General features: G+C 57.0%; 1 protein-coding gene across 3 annotated transcripts in view; it reads left to right on the plus strand.

Moving 5' to 3' along the window:
- SDK2 (sidekick cell adhesion molecule 2) overlaps positions 1-26,356 on the plus strand; it is a 258,779-nt gene that overhangs the window by 199,179 nt on the left and 33,244 nt on the right. Inside the window, exons 19-37 of one of the 3 annotated variants that reach the window (XM_087854152.1) lie at positions 5,801-5,996; positions 6,203-6,301; positions 6,696-6,887; positions 8,177-8,298; positions 9,031-9,140; positions 9,235-9,385; positions 11,905-12,142; positions 12,893-13,008; positions 13,693-13,882; positions 15,205-15,303; positions 16,203-16,397; positions 17,473-17,674; positions 18,515-18,618; positions 19,096-19,166; positions 20,853-20,988; positions 22,477-22,533; positions 23,870-23,971; positions 24,117-24,232; positions 25,312-25,527. In XM_087854152.1, coding sequence (XP_087710278.1) covers positions 5,801-5,996; positions 6,203-6,301; positions 6,696-6,887; positions 8,177-8,298; positions 9,031-9,140; positions 9,235-9,385; positions 11,905-12,142; positions 12,893-13,008; positions 13,693-13,882; positions 15,205-15,303; positions 16,203-16,397; positions 17,473-17,674; positions 18,515-18,618; positions 19,096-19,166; positions 20,853-20,988; positions 22,477-22,533; positions 23,870-23,971; positions 24,117-24,232; positions 25,312-25,527 — 2,712 coding nt within the window. The remainder of the gene's footprint in view (positions 1-5,800; positions 5,997-6,202; positions 6,302-6,695; positions 6,888-8,176; positions 8,299-9,030; positions 9,141-9,234; positions 9,386-11,904; positions 12,143-12,892; positions 13,009-13,692; positions 13,883-15,204; positions 15,304-16,202; positions 16,398-17,472; positions 17,675-18,514; positions 18,619-19,095; positions 19,167-20,852; positions 20,989-22,476; positions 22,534-23,869; positions 23,972-24,116; positions 24,233-25,311; positions 25,528-26,356) is intronic. The other 2 variants (XM_087854153.1, XM_045814625.2) reach the window with 2 other exon arrangements.

Here is a 26,356-nt window from a genome sequence, read left to right on the forward strand (position 1 = left end):
AAATGTCTAAGGCAGACGGCTTCTGGCGGGCCAAGTGGCTAGAACCATCAAGGCAACGACCCAGACGGACCAGGAGGAGGCTGCAGAAGCCCGCCTGATTTCCAGGTCTGCCTGGTGCCCAGCACCAGTGGCTGGTCCCTTAGAAAAATCCGCGGGAATGAACTGCCCAGATATTTTGAGCGCAGGAGGGCACTTTCACACTTGGCAGGGCGCTCGCTGCAAGCCCGGCAGGATGCTGAGGCTTGACTCACATTCTTCTCTCAGAAGAAGGAAGTCTTTTACTCTCATCCTATTTTACAGAGGAGGAAACTGAGGCATGGGAGGCAAGTAACTTGTTCAAAGTCAGAGTAACTGCAAAGCTCAGATTCAAACTTCAGAGCCTACACCTGTTCTTACATTAAAAAGAAAATGCATCAGGGGCCCCTGGGTGGCTCTGTTAGTTAAGCGTGCAACTCTTGATTTCAGCTCAGGTCATGATCTCAGGGTCATGGGATCAGCAGGGAGTCTGCTTAAAGGATTCTCTCTCTTCCTCTCCTCTGTCCCTCCCCCTGCTCATGCACTCTTTCTCTCTCTAAATAAATAGGTAGATAGATAAAGTTAAAAAAAAAATGTGTCCTATAATTTAACTGTAAAATAATAACTATGCCTTGATTTTTTTTTTTCCTAAGTACAAATGGATTCAAGCAGGGATTTTGTTTCTTGCTTCTTTGGCCTTTAGCGTCACAGAAAACAGCAATGCATGGCCTTTGCGTTCCCTCCAATGAGAATGGACGCCCCAACCCCTTTGAATTGATAAAAATTTTCAAGCATCCACCAAAGTAGAGGGAACACGATAATCACTTTAGAAGACCCTAATGTCTCCCAGCTTCAGCAATCACCAGCTCGTGGCCAAATGTGTTCTGTCTCTTCCCCAACCCTCTGCCTTTGCCCTGGAATATTGTTAAGCAAATCCCAGGCCATCATATCATTTCATCCATAAACACTTCTGCCAAGAAGTATTATAAAGCCTCTGTTTCAAGCACAACCACAGTCCCTGCACTGTCATCATCGTGCCTAAAAATATCAACAGTCCCCTTGATGTCATCGGAGATGCAGTCAGCACTCACATTTCTTTGACTCGTTGCTTTATTTGCTTAAGGACCCAAATGAGGTCCGCACAACTGCGATTCGTTGGGTATTTTTTAGGTCTCAGCTGATCTATAGATTCTCTCTCTCCTTTCTCTCTCTCTTTTTTCTTGTGATTTATTTAGTCAAGAAACTTAATCATTTGCCCTATAGAATTTTCCACAGCCTGGATTTTGCTGATTGCCTCTCTGTGGGGTCATTTAACACATGCCTCTGAACGCTATATTCTCAGTAAATTAGAACTTAGAACAAGAGGCTTGATCAGATTCAGGTCTGATGCTTTTGTGTTTTTTCCCCAATGTCATTTCCTAGATGGTGCTGTCCATTGAAATCAGAAGGCATAAAGTCTGGCTGGCTCTCTTACTATCATGCAGTGACCATTGACCACCCTGTGTGATCTGTTATTTCAATAGGGTTGCAAAATGAGGATGGTCAAATATTATAATTTCTCCTTGATATATTAGCTGAAACATTTTCCAATAAAAAGAATTTCCCCCTTACCAACTCTTTGGTTCCTAGAAGGTTCCAGTTCGTCTAGGAAAAGCCTGGTCAAAGCTTAGTCCTTTTCCATCACTTACCAATTCTCAGAGTAATGAATTTGTTCCTTAGTATCTTTTAAAGTGACAGATGAGTTTGGATGGGGGAGGGGGTATCTTTTTGTTTTATTCTTGGTATATTTTTGTGTACTCAAGGATTTTTAACACATCTGGTATGTTTCAACCGACGGCTGTTATTATTTGTGTTGATGCCAGATTGACCCATCGTTGTTGGCCTCTTTGGTTGCTGAGTCCTTTTGACAGGGCCCCGGGAGGCTGAGAGCTTCCTTGCAGTCTGAAAGGGTGGTCCAAGCTGTCCCTGGGATCAGCCGTGTCTTCAGGGAATCTTGTTCTTTTCAGTCGGGAATGATAGATACCACAGTCTAGGCACTGGAGGTGCTCCTTATGCTAGGAGAAGGCCATTTCTAGGCTCTGTTTATGAACAGCTCGGAAATGCTTCTCCTTCTCCTCCTCCTCCTTCTTTTCAGATAACACACATACGGTTACTTCCAACTCAATTTCAGGGCTATAAACTCTTTAATCATCTTACCGGTCTTTTGTCTCTCTTTTCGCCCTACTGAAAATCCAGTTCCTCCAACACCAACGTAATTACCTGCCTACTTTTTCCCCAAAACACCCACAACAGTCTCAGAACAGTCATCCCACCATGGGGATGACCGAAGATCGTGTCAGATTATTTACGGCACTTTCCTTTCCTGGGGTGTATCCCGCTAAGGGTGTACTTCCCCTGGCTGGGCTACAAAGTCTCTTGAAATAGTATCTCTCTGTGTCGAGTTTGCCACAGCTCAATACACCGTTAGGTTCATTTGTTTCATTTTGTTTCGATTTTTAGGGATTGATTTTTTAATTTAATTTTGTTCTATAATTATGGAACGAATTTACAAAGTAAATTCACAGAAAATCAGCCTGAATTCTGGTCCTTTCCCTCCCCTGTAGGTTTGATTTCTTTTTGTTTAGTTTGGTTTTTCCTTTCATCTCTTTAACAGAAGCAAATGCAAACATATATAAATGTGTGTCCTCCCCTCCTTCGGTAAATGACAGCCTGCTCTATACACTTTCTCCATCTTGCCTTATTTGTTATGTCCTGGAGATCACTCCATAGGAGCATAAAGATTCCTGGTTCCTTTTTGACATCTGTATTGAACTCCCATTATGTGGCTTTCCCATAGTTGGGTCAGTCAGCTCCCCAGCAATGACATTTGGGTTGTTTCCAGCCTTTTACTATAATAAACATTCCTGCAGTGAATAGCTTTGTGCATATATCTTTTCATATTTTTCACATTTCACTTTGGAATAGATTCATAGAAAGGAGATTGCTGGATCAACAGATAAATGTAAATATAATTTTTCTACTACTGCCAAATCCTTCCATTATTTTTTAACTTTTTTTAATTTAATTTTTCAAATAGGAAGCCTAGTTACATGATTAAAAAACCAACAAAAGTAAAAAGATAAACATGTAGCAGAAATCCTCCATCCCACTCCAGGTCCTCATTTGCCCGGTTCTGTCCCACCCAGGCAACCCTGAAACTCTCCGCACTCCTGGTAACCACTGTTGTTAATGTCCTGCATATCCTTCCAGAATGTTCTATGTGAATCCATGCACATGCAAAGAGATAGGCAGAGAGAGAGGGAAAGACAAAAGAAGAAGGAAAGAGAGAATTTCCTCTACTTTTTTGTTAACTTCAGCAGCTAGCAGGCCATATATACCCATCCCCGTGACCCTCTCATCCCCATAACACGTGGCCTCCACCAGAAACAAAAGGCATATCACTTCACCCCTCCTCCTGGCAGCCAGCAAGGCAGCTCTCACTGATAATAGCCTGAGGCTCAGAGAGGCTGAGTGACTTTCCCAGGGTCACACAGTAAGTAGCAGAGCTGGGTTCTGTTCTTCTTCCCCCCCTCTGCTTTCCAAGGCGAGTTGCCTGGCCCAGGAACCTAGATCTGGTGCTGCTACCCACACCCCCCAGCCATGCTCAGAATGGCCCAGTCTGCTTAGGCTCTGAGACTAAGGGCCTGATAGAGTAAATCAGTGCTGAGCCTGGCTAACAAGGACAGGCATGCAGACAGCAAAGAGAAACCCCGATGCTCACCCCGCAGCTGTGCGTACCTCGGGAGGCAGAGGCCTTCATGCAGGGTCTTCAGGAGGCGGGGGGCAGGAGTTCACAGATCCGAAGCCATCCCCCGGCAGGCCCATGTGCACCAACCAGGCCTCAGCCTTTATAGTCCTCAGTTCCCTTCCGGCAACCGCACAGGGCAGTGATGCCCGTCCAGTCCTCACTGTGTTGGTGCAACAGGACTGCTCGGCGACGGGCATACCCCAGTGTCCGGTGCAGAGTATGAGCTCATCAGACGGCAGCCCTGCGGTGCGTTCACTGGAGCACAGAATGCACCCCAGGGCTGCCCGAGCCCACTTCCTTTCCGGGAACAGAAGGTGCGGAAGGCAAGTCTGTAGTCTTCCTGGCCTGAGGGAGAGGCCTCTTAACCGTACGCCTCCTCTTCAGACCCAGCTGGAGGATGACAAGTGGCTCACAGCAAATATTTTGAAGCCTCCTCAGTCCTGCTGCCCTCTTGGGCTTCGGGCCTGGAGCCCGAAAATGATGAAGCCGTTATTCAGAAAAACCACATGGCCGACACCCTGTGCCCTTCTGGGTCATTTTTTGAAGCTAATTCCTGGTGATGTTGTTTTAAGGCACCTGTAAAGATATTCTTTGTCCTTTATTCCTGCAATAACGGTAGTGATTATAATTGGCCTAAACCCAATAAAATAATATTTACCCAGATTTTGCACATGCTGGGGAACACACCAAACAATTAATTCTATTGGCATAATTAATTCAAATTTACATTAATTAAATTAAATTAAAACATTAAACTTGTTTCTTAATCTACTCCAAAGAAGTTCGGCAATTTAATTGCTCTGAAACAAGATAACCAAAATAAGGAGGATATTTAACATCCTTATTAAGTGCCACTTAGTATTTCTGATTAGTATTTTTAGGGTCTAATTAGTGTCTAATTAACTTGCTATAGGCTATCTTTTCACAATACCAATTAAATTTCCAAACATCCTTTATAAACATGCAGCCCCGAAAAGGAGAAGATGAAGCATTGTTATAGGGGCGAGTTAATCAGGAGACATCAACATGGTACTGTTTTATATCTGTGAATACCCGTGCTTATTAGAACTCATCCAGTATTGCTTTTCACCATTAATTGCTAGTTAATCAACTTCAAATGAACGAGGAACTCTCTGAGACCAGCTGTCATTGTTGGAGACAGATGACGGGCCCAGAAAGCAGGAGTGTGAGGTGACAGTTCAAGAGGCAAGAAGAGCAGGGGAGGCGGGAAGCGTGTGTGTTACAGGTGGGGTGTGCGGAGCGGAAGTCAGACGGAAAAGCCATGCTGCGTTTCCAGACGGGGCTTTTCTCGCCCACACCCCACCTCCAGGTCGGGTCTCAGACTGAAATCCCAGCTTGGAACAAGTTGAAAGGACTAGCGGAAGTGGCTGGTCTATGGGGAAACCCTGAGGGAGACCCTGCCTGGCCCAGACGGAGAAAGCCATAGGAGCCCCAGTGTTGGAGTCAGAGCCCCTCAGCTCCCGGCTAGCTGTGTGGTATAGTGGGAGTCGCTGAGCCTCTCTGAGCCTGTGCCCTCATCTGTCACCCACAGGGCGGGCTCCACGCTCAGAGTGGACCCACCACCACCACCACCACCACCCTGTTCTGTTCAATGCTCGGCTGCCGTCACCTTGAATTTCTTAAAACATTTTTGAACGAGGGGACCCTCCATTTTCATTTTGCACTGAATCTGCAAATTATGCAGCCGATCTTGGTAAAAACCTCCCTGGCGAGAGACCCCTCATGGGGAGCACTCAGCCCAGTGCCTCGCTCTGAGTAAGTTGATGGGTAAATGACCAGCACACCGAAGGGAACGCCCAGAAGGACGGGTGCGCCTCGCTTGGGGGCGTCTGCACAGTCATCCCTTCCCTGGGAGGAGGGACCCTAGGGAGCTGGGCTCCTAGACTCTCTCTGTCGGTTGGCCCAGCCTGTGGGAGAGCGCTCGGCCTCTTCTGGAACATTCTTGCTGCCCTGCCTGAATTGCTGGCCTCTCCCCAGCTGATTGCCTGGGAGCCAGAGCAGGAAGAGGAGGTTACCATGGTGACTGCCCGGCCCAACTTTCAAGACAGTATCCATGTGGGCTTCGTGTCTGGCCTGAAGAAGTTCACTGAGTACTTCACCTCCGTGCTTTGCTTCACCACTCCCGGCGATGGGCCTCGAAGCACCCCCCAGCTGGTGCGCACCCATGAGGATGGTAGGCACCACCCAACCCCTGCCGTCCCTGCGCCCCTCACCACCCACCCACCCAAGAGCCAGGCTGAGCTCTCCAGCTCCGGGGCGATCCCCGCCTTGTCTCCCGTCCCAGGGTGCCCCTGGAGCCCCGTGGGCTGTCTTGCAGGCAGTGGTCTCTGTCTGGCTCTAATGTGCACCGGGTGGGGCGGGGGCCCTTTTGGGGTACAGTGCCTGGTCCTGTGGGACACCTGAGCTTCAGTGAAATCCTGGACACCTCGCTGAAGGTCAGCTGGCAAGAGCCAGGAGAGAAGAATGGCATCCTCACAGGTAAGGGTTCCAGGTGGGTGTTCCTGAGCCAGGGGGCGAGGCAGGGTCGTCCGGTCCATCCTGTGGACTGATGTCCATCCAGAACCTCCCAGCAGACCGCTCATTCTTAGGAAGTTCTCCGAGGAGGGTCTCAGCCCCTCTGCGCTGTAGCACGTCCCAGGTCCTCCGCCATAGGCCTCAAGCAGCCGCCATCATGACTTGCTCCCTCCTACAGTCTCCACCCAACCGGGGCATCCCACCCAAGTTACACGTGGGGCCCCAGCACGAGTTCCCAGCTCCCTCGGCCCCATTGCTCCCTACCCAGACTAGTGAAGAAGGGAGAAGCAGGGCAGAAGGGCCAAAGCCAGTGCTGGGTCACAGCCAAGCTCACACCACCTCTGGGGGCTCTCCCCAGGGTACCGGATCTCCTGGGAGGAATATAACCGAACCAACACCCGCGTGACCCACTACCTGCCCAACGTGACCCTGGAGTACCGCGTCACGGGCCTCACCGCCCTCACCACCTACACCATCGAGGTGGCCGCCATGACCGCCAAGGGCCAGGGCCAGGTGTCCGCGTCAACCATCTCTTCCGGGGTGCCTCCAGGTGCGTGCCCACTCGCAGGGCAGGACTCCTGGCCTCTCGTGGTCCCCCTGACCTAGAAGGTGCCCTTTTTCTCAGGAATACTGGCTTGCTTCCCCCAGAGCTCTCCCTGCCTTGGGCCTGTGGTCCCTGGAGCTTCTCCCAGAGCAGGCTTACATCTCATGATCCCAGGTCTCTGGGTGGAGGCTCGTGGACTCAGTGCTGCTCCCTCCCAGGGCTCTCAGAAAAGCCTAGTCCCCCAGAGGACCCCCCCCCATCTCATCCACCCCCATCCCACACCAGGTTCTGCATCGAGCAATGGTATCTCTGATTCAGGGGAAGAATTCTCACTGTCGCCCAGAAAGTCCAAATGGGACCCCAGCCAGTGGAAGTGTTGGTTGGGAAAGGGATACAATAAGATGGGAATCATCTTAAAGCTGGTGTGGTATAAAGAGCAAGCTGAGAACTACCTCAGCCCTGCTTCTGCCAAGCTCTGCGACCTCGAGCAAGTCAAGTGTCCCCTCTGTGCCTCAGTTTCCCCATCCGTATCTATGGGAGGTGGACTAGATCACCACATGGTCCTGGCTGGGACTGTAGTCTGTGCTTAGGGGACCCAGCCAGAATCCCTCAACCTGGCCCCCCACCCCGCTCCCGAGATGGTTGAGACACCCGAGCTGACTCCGTCATCCGCAGCTGATAATAACACATTAATCTACATTGGTTCATTTAGTCCTCACAACATCCCTGAGGTAGGTGATATTACCATCGCCATTTGACTGACGAGGCCACTGTGGCACAGAAGGGTTAGGTGGCTTGCCCAAAGACACACAGCATGGAAGCAGTAGGGTTAGATTCCAGCTCAAGACAGTCCAACTTCCAGAATCTATCCTCTTTCTGTTCATCCTGAATCCCAGGGTTCCTGGTCAGAAATTAGGGGCTGCCTCCTCCACGCAGCCCTCCTTCTGATCTTCTTCAGCCATGATTGGGTTTGGGAGGGCTGAAAGGGGCTGTGTGTGTAGATGGAAAGGAAGATTGCTTCGGGAAGCCCTTGCATGCCCAGCTCCTATTCCCCCACCCGGTCAGCCTCCCTGTGGCCCTGGGAGGCCCTCCTAGTCCCCAACCCTGCCTCGGGCCCCTGGTCTGGACACAAAGAGCCACAGATGCAGGAAGAAGACTGTCGGAGGGCGGGAGCCTCGGCCCAGCTCCTCCTACCAGCCCTCTAGAGAAAGGGTGACACAGAGCCCCCCACCCAGAGGCCTAGTCCACGTGGAAGGACCTTCTCAGTGCACCTCCTTTCCCACCCTGTTTTCCAGAACTCCCAGGGGCGCCCACCAACCTGGGCATTTCCAACATCGGCCCCCGCTCCGTGACCTTGCAGTTCAGGCCGGGCTATGATGGGAAGACCTCCATCTCCCGCTGGCTGGTGGAGGCCCAGGTAAGCCCTGCTGCCGGCCGCAGGCACGCCCGTGTGCTTGAGAGCACACCATACATGTGTTCACACCTGTGGGGGTTTCACATGCAGCTGTCAGGTGGCCAAATACACCGAAAATGCCCACCGTGGCTGGTTCTGCCTCCACGTCACCTGCGCACTGTGCACACACACACGTGCGTCACAGACATGCAGACATATATGCACACGTGCACACGCACACACCAGTTCCCGTGGGGCGGGTGGGGACTGGCCGGCCTGCAGAAATACACAGGCGCAGCCCACAGCCCCGTAAGTGGCGAGTCTCCACTTTGGCTGCACGCAGGGAGCGTCCATAAGTTCCAACGCCTGGGCCGCACCCCCCAGAAATTTGGATTCTGATGTCGCTGAGGTTTGAGAAGCATGCCAGCGTGTTCAGAATCCCCTGGGAAGCTTGGTAAACACCCAGATTCCCAGGTACCACCCCCCAGGGGTTCTGATGGGCTAGGTCTAGGGCAGGGCCCTGGGGTGGGTTTCTAGCAAGCATTCCACCAGATTCTGACACAAGACGGCTCGGGGTCATGCTTGAAGTCATGTTTCAGGGCCTGCAAAGGTGGTGACCCCATTTGGGGCCCTCCAGGTGAGCCCTGGGGTGAAATCAAGGCTTTCCATGGGAAGCGCTTCATCTCCAAGAACCTGGGGCACAGAACATCTGAGCCCCACAAGCCGAGCAGGTCTAAGAGTGTCTCCTTTTTCCAGGTAGGCGTGGTTGGGGAGGGGGAGGAGTGGCTGCTGGTTCACCAGCTCACCAACGAGCCCGACGCCCGCTCCATGGAGGTGCCCGAACTCAATCCCTTCACCTACTACAGGTACGGCAGGGTGCGGGGACTGCCCAGACCTGGACAGGCTTTGGCCCTGGGGTCCTGCCCTCATCACCTTGCTCACTCCCTTCCCCCACCCCAGCTTCCGAATGCGCCAGGTGAACATCGTGGGCACCAGCCCACCCAGCCAGCCTTCCAGAAAGATCCAGACCCTCCAGGCACCCCCTGACATGGCCCCAGCCAATGTGACCCTGCGCACGGCCAGTGAGACCAGCCTGTGGCTCCGCTGGATGGTGAGATTCCCACGAGGGCAGTGGGGGTAGGATGGCTCCTTGGTCCTTGTCACCCTGTTATGGTCATTGCCTCCGAGGGGCCACATCAAAAACAGGGGTTAGCCAGAATACCCACAGCTCCCTTCTCTTTTCTTCACACCTAGCACCTTTAAGGTGCCTGATACTCAGTCTCAGCGAGTGAACAAATGCCTTTTGTGAGAAGGAACTAGAAAATGCTGTTGAGTGAGCATTGCCAGGTGCCAAGCGTTTTATGTGTTTTCTTCCATTTAATCCTCCCGGTCATCCTGCAAAGGGCACATTGCGACCCCAATTTACAGCTAAGGCAATGGAGGATCAGAGAGGTTAGGAACTCGCCCATGGCCACACAGCTCCCAAGTGGTGGGCCTGGGGTTCAGATGTAAGTTGTCCCCTGCACCAAGTCCGTGAGTGAGGGGTTGTTTCTGAGGTTGCAGGGCAGGTGCGGGAGACCATCCCCACAGGTCAGGGCTGCGTGTCGAGGGCCATTACCCCAGGTGACCCTGCACCAGGTAATAATATGAACATCCTGAGGGCTTTCTCCTGCCAGGCACAGTTCTGAGCACTTTATTCAAAGTCGGGCCTAGAATCCTCTCCACAGGCTTGTGACAGCAGAGTGATCCTGGGCCCCTACTTTACAGCTGGGGAAACTGAGGCAGGGAGTGGTCAAATCACTGGCCCAAGTCCCACCCACCTGCCGCTGCCAACATCCTCCCATATCCTCTAGTTAACAGCAGGGCTCGGTTTCCCAACCCGGGGAGTCTGGTCCCCCCGAAATCCACAGCCTTACCCACTGAGCACACTGCCACCCCATCTTCTGGGGATCAGGAACGAACATGTCTCCCTGGTGCCGTTCCCCCCAGGACAGTGTTTTCCCGACTGCTGCCCCACACAGCAGCCATCCAAGAGGTGCTAGGAGCATATGGGAATTCGGAGACAAACGAATGTGGGGAACAGCACCCCGCAGCCTGGCTCCTCTCCTTAGAGAGCGCTAGGAAGAGCCTGCCTGACCCCCCCCCCTTCACTGGCCGGTCTGGCCACGCACAACTCGGTTTTGTTTCCACATGAGATCTCCTACCACTTGGTACAAAACACCATTTGCAGAACACCATGCTGTGGGATTGACTGGAAAGCCCTTTCCCTTTCGCTTAGGCAGACGCCTGGTAGAAGGAGCCCATGGCACCGTCAGCCCTGGACAAACGGTCTCACGATTATAAGTCTCCTCCCGGGGGGCAGCGCCGGGCAGAACTGTCCTTCCGTCGGCTCGGTGGCCCCCACACCATGGGCAGTGCCCCTATTACTGCTCGCTCGGCCCCTTCCCTCCTAGGCTCTGGCCCCCTCCGGGCCGGCTCCCTGCCCTCCTCCTGCAGCTCACTTTACGGTTTCCAAACACTAAAAGACTGGAGACTGACGGATGCCCAGGGGGCTGGAGCAGGAATAAAAAGGCAATTGGCACACTGCTCAGGGCCCCAGGCACTTCCAGTCTTGCTTAATGGTGCACGGCCCGTTACCTTTCCCTAGCAGGTAAGGAAGCGTGCGCTCTAGGCCCATCGATTGCTGTCTTAATGGTCTCTGGTCGGCTTCACTAAGTGTCTGTGGTAGCAGGGCTGGCAGGAGGCAGTGAGTACGCGGGGAGTGAGGCAGAGGCCGAGGAACGGGAGGAGGTGGGTCAGAATGTGGGGAGCCTGTGGACCGTGGGCCCTTTGGAGCCCCCGGGGACACAGAACGCCCCAGCGCCGGCTCTGCCTCCTTCGGAGAGAGTCTGAAGGCTGAGTCCGCAGCTCACACCTGCTCCAGGTCACAGGTCCCCCCAACACGCACACACCCCCATTGCTTACCAACACTGCCCAGGTTCATCCAAACGACCTTGAGCCAGTAGCCGCAGCCCCAGCAGCCTAGGAAGGGGATCTGTCTTTTCTCGTGGCTGAAACTCCCCAGAAGGAGGAGGCTGAAACGGAGCAGGAGAGATTCAGGCCTCCTGCTGGAAGGACGGCTGCCAGTGACTGGTGCTTCCTCCAGGCTTGAAACGCTGTGCCCCCACGCTTGCTTCTCCAAGGGCGGCCGTGAGCTGAGAGCAGGCATGTTAGAGGCAATTAAGTAAGTGTGTGGTGGCAGCCCAAGCGAGGGAGTTAAGTGGTAGAGACAGCCAAGGCCAGAGGTGCTGTGCTCACCAGCCTGTTGGACAGACGGGCTTTGTGGGGTCACCTCTCCAGTCTGACTGCCCTGGCCGGGTAGTGAGTTTGCCATGTGCACAGCAAAGAATGGGTGTTGCCTCTCCTCGGAGCTTGGCACAGACAGTCAGGGAGACAGGGGGAGCCGCCAGAAACACAGACTCACAAATTCTGAGCCCCACCCGGCGAGAGCACCTCCCATGGGCACGGACGGGGTGGATGGTGGGGGTGATAATCCTGTAGGGCTCCCTGGAAGAGAGTGCACAAGCCAGATAGTCCCCCGCACGGGGCGGGCCTGTCCTCACGGCCGCTCTGGACCCCACCTTCCTGCAGCCTCTTCCGGAGATGGAATACAACGGGAACCCCGAGTCGGTGGGCTACAAGATCAAATACAGCCGGGCAGACGGCCATGGCAAGACGCTGAGCCACGTGGTCCAGGACCGCGTGGAGCGTGAGTACACCATCGAAGACCTTGAGGAGTGGACAGAGTACCGCGTCCAGGTCCAGGCCTTCAATGCCATCGGGAGCGGGCCCTGGAGCCAGACGGTGATGGGCAGGACCCGGGAGTCAGGTACTGTGGCCTTTGCGCCAGCCCCCCAAATCCCCACAGCCTGTGGTGGGGATCCCCCCACCTCTGTCTCTCTGCCCTCACGGCCTTCCAAGGGCACAAAGGCTGGAGCTGTTGTTCAGAATAAGCCCAGGCTTACTTTCCTGTTCGTGCTCAACATCCCGGCAGAGTGCCCGACCTTGTTGCCGTGTTCGCCAGCTCCCAAAATTGGGGGGCTGGGGCATCCCCACCTCTTCAGGTTAGCCAGGCAGTTTTTCCCTGCAAACTGCCCATGTGTCTGTGCCCTCACCTTTAACCCTGACACCCAGTAGTGCCTGAAAGTACCGGAGATGGGGAGGTCGGTTCAGCTCTCAGAACATTCCAGAAGCAGAATCAGCAGCTCATGGGCCCCTGGCAAGGGGTCACCCACAGAATATGAGCCCCCAGCCTTCAGGCAGCCCTCATGCATCCACATGTGGTTCGCCACTCTGAGGCTTTTTCCTGGCCCCTTTTAAGGGATGTCCCTCCCCATCCCAGCCCCTCCCCACCTCTCACTGCTGCGCAGACAGGAAACGGGGCCTCATCCTCACATTGGCCCAAGCAGAGGATAGCAGGGAGGCTACTCGGAAGCCAGAAGCAGCATCTGCGATGTTCCAGAGCCACCAAGAATCACTGCAGGATAATTTGCTACTTGGGGACCAGGTGTCACACCTTCTTCCCCTGTAGGGCCAACTGGGTCCTGAGCTCCTGCTCTCCGCTCCCTCTCTCCCTCAGTCCCGTCCTCTGGCCCCACCAACGTGTCTGCGCTGGCCACCACCTCCAGCAGCATGCTGGTGCGCTGGAGCGAGATCCCTGAGGCTGACCGCAATGGGCTCGTGCTGGGCTACAAGGTGAGTCCTGGCTCCAGGGTCGCCTGCGTCCCCATCCAAGGTGCCCTGTCCTCGTGACCCCTGGGGCCCACGTCTCCGCCTTCGGGAGTGGACACCCAGGAGATCCTGGCGTCTGTGGTCCGCACAGCACGGCAACCAAGGAATCCTGCCTCAGGGCTGGAGGCTTCCAGGGAGCCCCAGGTCCTTGGGAAACGCCCCCACCCATCCCCGTAGCCCCCAGGAGGCCCCGCTGGCTGCCCCAGCCTCGCTCAGCCCATGGGCCCAGTACCCGTCATCTTCTAGAACTGCTCCCATAGCTGCACCTAGCCACAGGGTTCAGCCTGGCCCACAGGTTTGGAGATGTGGCTTGATGTCCTGGCTCCATCACTACTGGCTATGTGACCTTGTGCAAGTCGTGCCCCCTCACTGAGCCTGTTTTCCTAGCTGAATGCTCCCTAAGAAACCTTCCAGCTCCCCGGCCCAGTGCATCTTTGTGTCCCCTGCTCTCCCAGAGCCCAAGCTTCACCACATCCCATGCCCCTCAGGTTCACTTTGAGTAAAGGTCTCTGCGAGGAGCCACTCCAAGGAGCCCAGGGTCCACCGGCTCTATTCCTGCCGCCTCGCTCCAGGGATGGGACTTGGGAAAGGTGCTGGCAGGCAAGACCCAGACCCCAGGCCCTCACTCCCTGTGCTGTGCTCTGGCAGGTGATATATAAGGAGAAGGACTCGGATTCCCAGCCCCGGTTCTGGCTGGTGGAAGGGAACTCGTCCCGCAGCGCCCAGCTCACGGGCTTGGGCAAATACGTGCTCTACGAGGTCCAGGTGCTGGCCTTCACGCGCATCGGGGACGGCAGCCCCAGCCACCCTCCCATCCTGGAGCGGACGCTGGATGATGGTAAGTTTGAATCCCTGTGCGCCTGGGGAGGCTGGGAGCTCTTCTTCCTGCTGCCTGCCCGGCCCTGCCCCTCTGGGCTCAAACTTTGCCCCAAAGGGAACGGTGGCATCAGGCTTCTCCTGTGGGAGGCAGGTCACTGAGGGCCACCGACCCACCTCAAGGGGATACACATCGCAGACTGTGCATCCCTGAGGAAGAAGTGGAAGGCAAGGACAGTTCGACATCGGTTTCGGTCTCTTGCACACTCTCCGGAGTGTGCACGGAAGCGCACGGAATAGAGACTCGGCACCCCTCCTGATTTGGGTTTTGCCTGGGGCAGCTTCACTTGGAGTAAAGGTCTGTGCAAGGAAAAGGCTTGCTTCTTCCTGGGCACGAGCCTCCTGGTCCCATTTGCAAAAGAGCGATGCCAGTGGGGCGCCTGGCATTCATCCCTGCGGCAGAACTTTCCATCAAAGGCTGACCGACAGGCCCTCGGCTCCCTCCCGTCTCCCCACACACATACTCTGACTGCCCACCACAAACATTGCTGGGGTCCAGGCAAGAGTGCAAAAGGAAGCACAAACACCATATGTCTGCATATTCTAAAGTTATAAATCAAGCTAATGACCCGTTAAATTCAATATGTTTGACCCTCCTGCCTTGACCTGGGAGGCCAAGTTCAGGTTTAGAAATCTCAAGACTTTTGGGGGTTCTCTGTTCTGAAGAGGCAGCACAGAGAGAGTTGCCCGTCCTCCCCTGTGCCCTGTTCCCTTCCCCTTCTCTCCCCTGACACATGGCACTCAGTCTCCATCCACATGCCCCAAACAGCTGCCCCCTGGCCCTCCCTTGGTCCAGAGGTGCAAGTCTGGAGGGTGGACCTGGGGAACGAGCCCATGCAAACCCGGGAAAAGGAGGTTTTCGGGCTCAGGGTGGGCCCCACAGCCGACTCACCCTACGGGTGGAAGTCAGAGTGGTGCCTTGTAAAGCACAGGCCCAGGACAAGGCCCCTTGCCCAGTTCTGAGGGCAACCCTGCCCGTACACATGTGTGTGCGCATACGTGTATGTGCACGCGGACACTGGGCCAAAGGAAGCTGGAGCCTGGTCCCTTCTGGTTCCTACCAAATAATGCCCATTTTTGAGGGTAGAAGCCTCACCGATAGCATCTCTGTGTCCCATGTTGGATCGCAGTGCCAGGCACAGAGCAGCCCTCCACAGGAGATCATTGAGCCGAGTGTGCCCTTCCCCCACAGCCCGCCCCCCTGCTCTGCTGGAGCTGGGCCAAGCGTGGGGTGGGGCTAAGCCGCAGCTGCACCACCACCTGCTTCTCCTTTGTCCCCTCCAGTCCCGGGACCGCCCATGGGCATCCTCTTCCCAGAGGTGAGGACCACATCCGTGCGACTGATCTGGCAGCCCCCCGCTGCCCCCAACGGCATCATTCTTGGTAAGCCCCTACCCTCTCCGGTGCCCTGGCTACAGGTAGAAAGAGGAGGCATAAGGTGTAAGGGAGGCCAGAGGGAGACTAGGCCCAGGAAGTGTCCACATCTCCTCGAGAAGGATTTTGAGTCTTATTGCTCCCACTAGAAGTGTCGTTTGGAGGGCATGGTCAAGGTTGAGGTTCCTCAAGGACTATTCATTAGCTATGTGTTCCTAAATACTCCCCGATACCAGCCGACTGGCCATCTGGTAAACTTCAGCTGCGATTCCTATGTGTGGCCAGGTGAGGGCGCGCTGGCCAACTCGGCGCAGCCAGTCCGACCTAAGGCACAGAAGGAGCCTGCAGATCAGAGCATCATTTCATATTCAAGGATCCTCCCCTAACACACACACACACACACACACAGAGACACGCAGCCCCTCAGGGGAAGGCTCACGGGCTTGAAGTCAGCAGCCTTGTGAACTTGAGCAAGCCGGCTCCCTCACAGCCTCAGCCCCCGCACCTGGGAAACGGTAGCCGGCACGACCTGTGGCTGGCGTGGGGCCCTCAGTGGTGGCACCCCGCAGCACCCGCCCCAGAGGAAGGCCACACCTCAGAGGGCAGAGGGGAGACCGGGGAGGGCATGCGCCTTGGACTTAGAAAGACGGGGGCTGGAATTCCAGCTCACTCACTTCCTAGCAGGTGGTCTGGCCCCTCGGAGCCCCTGTTCCCCTCACCTGAGGCTGCCATGGGGGTCACGGACTCTGTGTGTAGAGTGCCCCCACAGCCACACTCCCCACGTGGCAGCTGAGGACACAAGAATGACCAAGAAGGCTTCAAGCCGACGAACCACAGCCGGGGGAGCCCAGGGCACCGGGGACAGCTGCCCTGCCTCCCAGCACAGCCCATGTCCTTCCTTCCCACAGCTTACCAGGTCACACATCGGCTCAACGCCACCACGGCCAACACGGCCACGGTGGAGGTGCTGGCACCCAGCGCCCGCCAGTACACGGCCACCGGCCTCAAGCCAGAGTCCGTCTACCTGTTTCGCATCACAGCCCAGACCCGCAAGGGCTGGGGAGAGGCCGCTGAGGCCTTGGTGGTAACCACCGAGAAGAGAGGTGACTGCCCACCGGGGCTGGGGAGGCCTGGGGGCAGCTGAGGTGGTGGGGAGGGGGTCCCAGCCAACCCAGGTGCTCCTACCCTGTCCTCGCCGCACTGCCCTGACCTGGAGTGGCAAGTGGGCTGAAATCTGAGTCAGGGTCGGCAAGGGCTCTAGTGGACTTCCAGAAGCTGAGCTGGGAGTTGCCTTCCCAAGGATTCTGCTTTGCCTCAGCAACTGGTTTTCTGTAGGCGGAGGGTTGGTGAGGCCAGCTTCGTTCCCGTCTCCCCTCCCCTTATCAAAGATGGTGTCCAGTTGGGTGGCGGGTGGGGCTGCAGCCCGGAGCCCCGGCTGCCACTGGCCTGCTGCTGCGAGCCGGTGCCTGGCCAGAGGTCGGGCTCCCCTGAAGCAGGCTGACACCCAATTCCTGTGAAAGTGGTTCATTGGACAGTGTTCCCAGGAAAAACCAGTAGGGCAGCAGGTCTCCACGGGGAGCTGCTTTGCCACCCCACAGAACGTTGGGCAGTGTCTGGAGGTGTCTGAGTTGTCACAGCTAAGAGGGAGCTCCGACTGGCATCCAGGGGGTGGAGGCCAGGGTGCTGCCACACTCTCTAGTGGGCAAGACGGTCCCATCGACAGACTCGGCCGCCCCACGTGCCAGAGTGCCGAGGCCAAGAAGCCCTGCAGGAGGGCCTGGGGCAGTGAGAAGGAGGCCAGGCGTGGGCAGGGCATCCACAGAGCCCCACCGAGGGAAGCGTGGGCTCCGTCCCACTCAATCAGGGATGGCGCAGGCCCCATCTCGGCCCTGGGGCAGGCGGGGGCAAAGGAGCTGGGTGTTTGGACCTCCCGCCTGCCAGTCCCCAGTTGGGCTGCCCTCAGGACGTCTAAATTCCCAGGCACCCAGGCCTCTAATGGCCTGAGGACAGGTCGTGGGCCAGGAGCCCCGGGTGCTGGCTGTGGGAACCTGTGTGCGTGGAAAGGGGGTGGGGCCGCGGGCCTCAGGCCTGAGCCCAGAGCACCTCCTTCTCTTCCTTGCAAAAGCTCACCCCCACGCCTTCCTGGCTCCCCGCTCCTGTCCCCCTGCCTCCTCCCAGACCGCCCGCAGCCCCCCAGCAAGCCGGTGGTGCAGCAGGAGGATGTGAAGGCGCGCAGCGTGCTGCTGTCCTGGGAGCCGGGGAGCGACGGCCTGTCCCCCGTGCGCTACTACACCGTGCAGACCCGCGAGCTGCCCGGCGGCCGGTGGGCGCTGCACTCGGCCTCCGTGAGCCACAATGCCTCTGCTTTCGTGGTGGACAGGTGAGGCCGGGGCACTGGCAGCTCCGCTCCACCCCTCCCAGCCCAGACAGCACCAGCGGGGGTCCGGGTGGGGGAGGCCGGAGGGGGGAGTGGGGGGCTCCGAGCATGCTCCTGGAACCGCACCTCCCGGAACCCCGCCTCCGACTCTGTCCTGACCTCCCTCCCTGCTCTCTGGAGCCCTGTGAGGGCTGCCTGTTCACTATCCATTTCTGGAGCCTGGGAGCCCCCTGTAGTGAGGCGCTCCCCATCCCTCATTAGCAGTTCCTCCCAGCCAGACAGCAGCTCCCTCTCCATCTGGAATAGGGGAGCGGAGCCTGTTCCGAGATTCTGGCTTCGATTTAATTCCTAGTGGGTCGTATTTTTTCTATTCCGGTTGACGTGACCGAGAGTTTTGAGCTATACTTCCTCTCCTCACCCCACACTCCCAGTAAATCTAAAGGGAAGACGTTTGCCTGCAGAGGAACAAGGCTGATAGAGATGAAGGGCTGGTTAACTCTTGAGAACCGTGACCCTTCCTAAGTTTACTGAATTCTAGAAAGGGATAGCATTTCTCAGAGAAGGAGTTTGCTCAGAGTGGGGATTATCGGTGCTCTCATAGCAGCTTGCCCCTGTGAGGTAGGAGACGGGTAGAGAGAGCCACCTGGGGCTAGAGGTGAGGCCACACCCAGGCTGGCATCAGGCCTGGGAGGGCCTGCTGGGACACACCTTCTTTTTGAGCCTTGATGTCCCCATCTGTGTAATGGAGCAGCACCCTCTGCCCCGCCCCCTTTCCCTGCACGGAGATGGCCGGGTGAGGCATGAGGGGATACCTCTGCTCATTGAACCCCATCGCCCCCATAGGCTCAAGCCCTTCACGTCCTACAAGTTCCGAGTGAAGGCGACCAATGACATTGGGGACAGCGAGTTCAGCGAGGAATCGGAGCCACTGACCACTCTGCAGGCCGGTCAGTGCCCCCCCACTCGAAACTCTTTCTCTTGGCCCACTTGCTCTTCCTGGGCACTGGGCATTCTCTTCGGAGGGGAGGGGCCCCCAAAGGTGGGAGGGGCAGAGGGCCCACTGGCCCTTTGTCTAGCTCTCTGGGCAGGTCCCAAGGAGGTTTGGGCCAGAGGGGCCTTTGCTGTGGGCTCGGGCCCCCACGCCAAGCCCAGCAACCTAATGTGTTCCTTCTCTGCTGTCCCCAAGCTTGTGGCCAACCCCAGAAAACCAGCGAAGAGGCTTGGGAGGGGGGGCCTCAGCAGCAGCAGCATCAGACACCTGTGGCTGCCAGACCAAGAGGAGGGGGCTCTGGGCTCTTGGGTTCAGACTAGGGTCAGGGCTCCAGGCCCCCTCCTTCCAGACTTGCAGAAGAATCTACTCCCTGTGGCCTCCAGGGGGCCTAAGCCCCAGCCCCCAGAGCTCATGTGCCTGTCTCTCTCTCCAGCGCCCGACGAAGCACCCACCATTGTGTCGGTGACACCCCACACCACCACCTCCGTGCTGATCCGATGGCAGGTACGGCCCAGCAGGCAGGGAGGGTCCCATGTCCCAGGAGAGCTCAGACATGCTCTGTGTGGGGACCAGAAAGGCGACAGCCCCCAGCAAGGCTGGAACATCTTACACACACCCACAGACATGCCTCTCATTCCGCTCTCCAGATAATTCTCTTGGGCAAGCACTGCTCCAGCCCCCTGCAGACAAGGACCCAGTCCTCAGGGAAGTTACATGAATGGGCCTGGTGATACAGCTAGTAAGTGGCAGGGTCAGGCTTAGTGCCCTCAGAGCTGCCAATCCTGGGACAGAAAAGTGCGTGGGGTCCCCAGGAACCCTGTCCCACCGTCAGTGAAGGAATTCCTGATCCAACCAAACCAAACACAGCTGTACATATCTGGCCGGAACCCTGAGCGGGAACCCATCGTCCGGGGACAGAGAACCCCCTTCCTCCACTCCTCCCCCCGTTGCCTGCTTTTTTGGTGGGCACGGTTTTGTTTTGTGGTTTTTTTTTTTAAGATTTTATATATTTATCTATTTATTTATTTGAGAGAGAGAGAGAAAATGGGCAGAGGGAGAGGGAGAGGGAGGAGCAGAGTCCCCGTTGAGCAGGGAGCCCAACACGGGGCTCGATCCCAGGACCCTGGGATCTCAGGACCTGAGCTGAAGGCAGACGGTTCACCAGCTGAGCCACCCAGGCGTCCCTTGGTGGGCACTGTTGTCCTGCCATGGTCTGAGGAAGACCACCAGACATATCTGAGACCAGGCTGCCAGTCTCTGCCTGTGGGACCCTCCTGTATGCTCCCAAGTCCAGCCTCTGGACTCGGCAGGTCACCCACAGGGGCCCCAAAGCAGCAAACCCTGGTCTCTGCTTTTTGGAATGAGAGGGGCAGGCCTTTGTCCACTGGCAGTGTCCCCCTGGATGGGAAACCCCTTGAGGAAGAAACAAGAAGAGGCCGCAGCCCCTCCCCAGCCCGAGGCCTCACTGCAACAGGACACTCCCTTGAATGAAAATGACCTTGTGCAGCCAGAAGCCAGGACCAGGCCAGCAGAGCCCCGGGCCATCCTGGGGAAGGGGGCCGGGAGGCACCAGCTGCAGTCAGGGAGACAGTGCAGGAGCTAATAAAAGGCTGAACCACTTCAGCGGGATTTTAAAAAGAGGTATCCTAAAAAGTAGTTTCCAGCTTCTCCTAAAGCCTGTTCTGTGGATGGGAGCAGAAAGTGAAGAGAAAACAATAAAAGGCAGAGCAGGGTCCGCGCATCCCAGCTCAGGGAGCGGCCTCGCAGGAAGCCCAGGAGACGCGGGTCAGGTGGGAGGTGGCGGGGTCGCTAGACCCAGGGAGGCTGCTGCTGTGGGAGGGTGCCCCTGGGCAAGGACCGGTCTAGGAGCAGAGCCCAAAGATGCTGTGTGCCCTTGGGCAAATTCCTTACCCTCTCTGAGCCTCACCTTGCTGTTCTGGGAACGGGAATGACAGGGAGATTCCAGTCCTTCCCTGCCCCACAGGGAATATTGCAGAAATGAAATAACCTCATGAGAAATGCTTCTTAAATTAAAAATGCTCAGGGTCATTTTGATTTCTTTTCCCGGGGGGGGGGGGGCTCAGGCTCTGCCCTGTGGTCACAGGCAGCAGGATGGGAGGGGGGCAGAGTGGAAGCGGGTGAGCCTCGGTGTTTCCTGCCCCTCCCCATTCTCCGCTCCCTTCCCTGCAGCCACCGGCAGAGGACAAGATCAACGGCATCCTCCTGGGCTTCCGGATCCGGTACCGGGAGCTGCTCTATGAGGGGCTGAGGGGCTTCACGCTGCGTGGCATCAACAACCCGGGGGCCAAGTGGGCCGAGCTTACCTGTGAGTGGCATCCGCATCCGCAGGGGTCAGGGGACAATGGGGCGGGCACACTCTCCCTGCCCTGAAGCTCTCAGCTTCCTGGAGCCACCCTGACCTGAAACCCGCTGCCCTCTCCTGAGCGCGCCTCTCCCCACCACCCCCATCCCGTTCAGTCACTGGGTGTTTATTGAGCACCTTCTGCATGCTCTCGGACACTGGGGGCACACCAGTGAACAAGATAGACGGCCCCTGCTCTCGCGGAGCTTACGGGCTCAAGGAGGAGCCGGTGCTCAAGAAGTAACTCAGAATAAATGTCTAAGACGGTTGGCATGACGGCCTCGGAGGCCTTTTCCAGGGGAGCCAGTGTCGGGTCAGGGAAGGCGGCCTCCCTGAAGGTGGCCTTGGCGCTGACCCTGACGGATGATCCTGGGTCAACCCATCCAAAGCTAAAGGGAAAGCCCAGCAAAGGGCCTGAGGTGGAAAGGACCAGGAGCCAAGTCCGCTCACCCCAGTGACTGGCTGGTTGGAGGTCACTGGTCTGTCCTGGGGTCCTCGGAACCCGGCCTGCCTCTGAGCCCGTAAAGAGCCTGGTGGGAATCCTCCTTCCCAGGAAAGAGCCAGGAGCCTGGCGGGAATCCCAGGGAGAGTCACAGTCAGGGGAATGACGTGCTTGCCCTTTGGGGCAGGAGGCTGATGACTGGCTGTGGAGGACCAGAGGCAGGGGTGCCAGTGAGAGGCTTCTGCGGTCACCGAGAGACAGCAGGCAGCTGGGGCCAAGGCGGCGGCTCGGGATGGACTTGAGGGCCAGGATGGGAGAGGCCATGGGCTCCGTGATCAGTTCACGGGGGGGGGGGGGGGGGGCGGGGGAGTAGGCAGGAGAGAGGAACTCCAGGGGATTGGGGTCCCCGGGCGGGTGGGAGACGATGAGCATGCAAGGTGCTCTCCCATAATTCTCTGAAAACTTTTGTGCCTTTGCTTCTGATGAGTATTAGCAGACAACAAAATGAATAAACATAAAGCAAAGGAATATTCGTAGAAAAACTCAGATGTCGCTGATCAGCAGCTTGCACTCTTTTCTTATTTCTTGGCAGACCTGCGCTTGTGGTTGTGATTGTATATGCCTGTGGATAATGCAGTCCTATTTCCTGGCAGTAGAAGGGTTTCTGGTTCAGAGGAGAAAATTAACACCCCCACGGTTTCGGGATGGTTCTCTCGAAGTCCCACCGCAGACAAGGGAGCAACTGGGGACCAAGGGTCCCCCAGAGCTGCCCTCAGGGGTGCTGGGCTCCAGGGGCTCGCAGTGCCCTGTGTCCCCCCGGCCTCGTGTGCACCCTCTCTCGCTCCTGCCCGGGACCCCTAACTCACCGTCAGGCACCTGGACCCCCCTTCTGTCTGCATGTGTGCTGCTAGGTCCCGCCCCTGTCCTGGGGTCTTTGCGGAGCAGGGTGTGTGTACTAACTTCCTCTGTGTGCTGTCTCCCTCTGGCCCCCTCGGCCTCCCGCCCCGTAGCCTTGTACTCCATGCGGAACCTGAGCCGGCCCAGCCTCACGCAGTACGAGCTGGACAGTAAGTCTCCCTGCATGGCGGCTCCCGAATCGGGCCCAGGCCTTCCACAGGGGTGGGGAGCGTGGGCCTCTGAGGCCACCCGAGCCCAGGTTGAATGGTGGGCGCGCCTCAGGCCGCTTGAAGAATGGGATCGCCCAAAGCACAGGTGACTTTCTGGAAACACACAGAAACGTAGAGGGTGACCAGGGAAGTGTGCGTCTATCGGGTACAGAATGGAAGAGGGAGTAGCTCGGTCTCGTGCTCCGTGGGGTGGCTTCGGCGGGGGGACAGGAGGTCTGTGGGAGGAGCTCGGGGTCTGCTGCCTGGAAGGGCAGGCATCCACGGCAGTGCCCCACACCTCGTCCTGTCGGAGGCACTTTTCCGCACAACTCTGTATGCCAGACCGACTCCCACCCCCAACCTCCAGAGTGAGCAGAACCCCCACCGTCCCCCCAGGGACCTGGGAAGGTTCCTGATGGGTGCTGGTCCAAGTCTCGCTCTCCTTCTAAAGTCTGTGGTTCTCCCTAAGGCTCAGAGCTTGGGCAGAGGGGCCCCATTCTCTGTTCAACACTAAGTGTGAGACTGTGTCGTCCTTCCCCTTCCTTCACCAGCCAGTGGCCCACATGGGCTGTGCGGCTGGTTAAGTTAGGGTGACTCCCCCACCCCATTCCAGGTGAAAGGCAGAACTCCCCCTGCCACCGAGGAAGGGGGAGAAGGGCAGGATGCCCAGGGAGAGCGGTTGGAGAACCTTCTAGCCTCCCTCACCAACCGGGGATGGCTGGCAACTCCCATCCAGGGTTTTGGGGCCCATTTTCTTTCAACTGCCCTTGTCCCCCAGCTTCCATCCAGGCATCTCCACCCAGGACCCCCAAACTTGGCAAAAACATGGCGTTTCTTAGCCCAGAATTCACATCCAATAAGCCCCTTCCCTGAGGGCTGAGCTCCCTGTGTGAAGAGCTCCTTGATGGGGCCTGGGCAGCTGAGAACTTCAGGCATCTGCCGTGCTGGGGACGTGGTGACCCGTGACCCAGTGTGCCCGGGACAGGCCCGAAAGGGTGACCCATGACCCGGTGTGCCCAGGAGAACAGTATTGGTTCACACTAGTTGTCCCTGCATTAATATTAATAGTGTCTCTTTCAGTCTCCAAGTGTCTAGTAAGCTCAGCCTTGTCCGGGTAGGTGTCCTGTGTCCCGATTCCCAGGGAGGAGACAGAACATCCCCCGGCCACCCTACTCCTTACCTCTTCTTTCCCGAACCTTCAGGCAGGAACTAGAACCACATCATCACAGCCTCCGCCCTCCATGCTGACTCTGTCCCCTGCGGGGCAGTGACCTCTCTGTGCCCCCCCCCCCCACAGATCTGAACAAACACCGGCGGTATGAGATACGGATGAGTGTGTACAACGCCGTGGGGGAGGGGCCCTTGAGCCCCCCCGAGGAAGTCTTCGTCGGGGAAGCAGGTGAGCCCGCCTGCCCTTCCAGCCCCAGCCTTTCCCAGCCCGGAAGTCCAGCCAGAGGACATACGGGATTCGGGGGCCCCAACCTACCCGCCTCCTCCCTAAAGCCCACTTGTGCCCCTCACTCACGACCTCTCACACCCTCCAGTGCCCACGGCGGCGCCCCGTAACGTGGCTGTCCACGGCGCCACGGCCACACAGCTGGACGTGACATGGGAGCCGCCACCGCTGGAGAGCCAGAATGGAGACATCCAGGGCTATAAGGTACGGGGAGCTCCGGCAGAGAAGAGGGTCCGGGGGCAAAGGGCCAGCTTGGGGGTGGGAAGGAGAGGTCGGCAGGTCGACACCTGCTCCCTCGGCTGCTTGCACCCAATCCACTGGAATATTGTGCAGCACTGCAGAACGGCACCCATCCTCTCCAGCATCCTAGCCAGGCTGAGCTCAGATACAAGAAGCTCGGGCCTTGCTTCAGGCCGCACCCCCCACCCCAGTCCCCAACTCCCAGTGCCAGCAAAAGACCCCTCGAAGTGGTCACTCGGCCAACCCTAATTACAATATTGATTTGGCCAAGCAGCAAAGACCCCCGGCTAAGGACATGGAAATCTCTGTTTAAAATTATTTCCTGGTCCTAGACAATGTCCCGTGTTATAACAGAATTCAGTTCCTCTCCAGTGTTCTCAGAACCCTTTAGACCTCCTTCATCCTCTTGAATGCTGTGTGAAGCAGGCAGATTATAAACATTCGCACCCATTGTACAGATGTGGAAACCGAGACCCAGTTTAGGTTGTCCAGCAAGATCACAGAAAAAGCAGGTAGCAGATGGTCGGACGCCAGGTCTGCCAGCCCCGACCCTGTGCAGGGCAGGGGGTGGGGGGCACTGAGCGCAACTGCCAGAGGAGGTAGTGGACAAAATAATAATAATGCGTCTCCTGGGCCAGAGCCATTGGCGTGTCCGATGCCTGCCTCCTATGCCAGTACCCAGCGCCACTCTGATTCCTGGTGGGGGGTTGTTATTCCAGAGAGGAGCCCAGCGCAATGATGGGGTGGGGAGTGCGAGACCCCCGCGGGGCCTCGTGGCTTACCCGGCTCAGCCCCCTCATCCCACAGGCAGAAGCCGAGTTCCCACAAGGGCCAGGGGCTTGCCCGGGTCACAAAGCTTGGTAAAATAGGTGGCCCTGGTTGAAGACAGAAACCCACACAGGAGTCTCTTTCTGCCTGGGGTGAAGGAGGCAGGAGAGCAGAGGAAAGGCGTCTTGCCAGGGAAGCGTAAAGGTGGGTGACACCCTGCAGGCCTGCCCAGAAGTGCCAGCTGGGAAAAGCTAAATCTCGCACCCCTCGCATAGGCCTCCCATGGGAAGGAGGAGGAGCCGGGGTGCAGCCTGCCACAGTCTGGTAGCCCCCCGACTGTCCAGATGTGGAAGCATCCGGCGAACGTGCAGCCCCGGGAAACGCGCGGACACACGGACCGCGTGTGTCACACGGCAGATGTCTGCGTGCTTGGAAAACATGGAGCTGGGGACACGGGGTGGCTGCATGCCAGACGTGCATTAACCTCCACGGTAATTAGCACGGACATTAACGATGGGCGGACGTCACCAGCCAGTGAGCACAGTCCAAGGAGCTGGGTGTGGGTCAGACCGAGCTGGGACGTGTGCACGGGCGGGCACGCCCATGCAGCTACAGTCTTTCGGGGACGCGTGTTTATGGAGCTGTTATTTTGTGCCCAGCAGTGTTTCTCAGTCTGGGAGTAAAGCAGTGAATCGAGAGGCAACATGAGCTTAAATTTTAGAGGAAGAAGACCAACAGTGGGCAAAACAAGTACCCCCTCCAGAGGGTGGCAGAGGAAGCCGACGAAGGGCATAGAGAAAGTGAGCCGGGGGTATGTTTGAATTTTAAATAGGGTTGTTAGGGAAGGATTTTAATGGGAAGCAGACACTTGAGCAAAAATGAAGAACAGGGTGAGAATCACATGTTCTTCTGGGAGAAGAACATTCCAGAAAAAGGGAAGGAAGAGCAAAGGTCCTGGGGTTGGTGGGTGCTTGGTGTTTACAAAGCTCAGCAAAAAGCCCCATGCGTCCCAGAGTGTGTGCAGGGCAGCACGATGGGAGACAGGTCCAAGCAGCGACCTGGCCTACATCACCCAGGGCCCTCAAGGGCTTTGGCTGTCACTCAAAATGAGAGGACAGCCGTGGAGGGTTGGGGGCAAAGGAGGGCCACAGGTGACTTGGGTTTTTAAAGGACTGCACTGGCTGCTGTGCTGAGAGCAGTCTGAAATGTGGAAAGCAGAAACCCCAAAGGGGACTGAATTATCTGGGTGAAGCGTGGTGGTGGTGGCTTAGGCCAGGCAGTAGTGGCAGTGAGAAGTGTTTGCTTTCTGGCTCAATTTGA

This window comes from Ursus americanus, chromosome 23 (genome assembly GCF_024610735.1).
Source record: "Ursus americanus isolate L20-20 chromosome 23, mUrsAme1.1.p, whole genome shotgun sequence".
Classification (NCBI taxonomy): Eukaryota; Metazoa; Chordata; class Mammalia; order Carnivora; family Ursidae; genus Ursus; species Ursus americanus.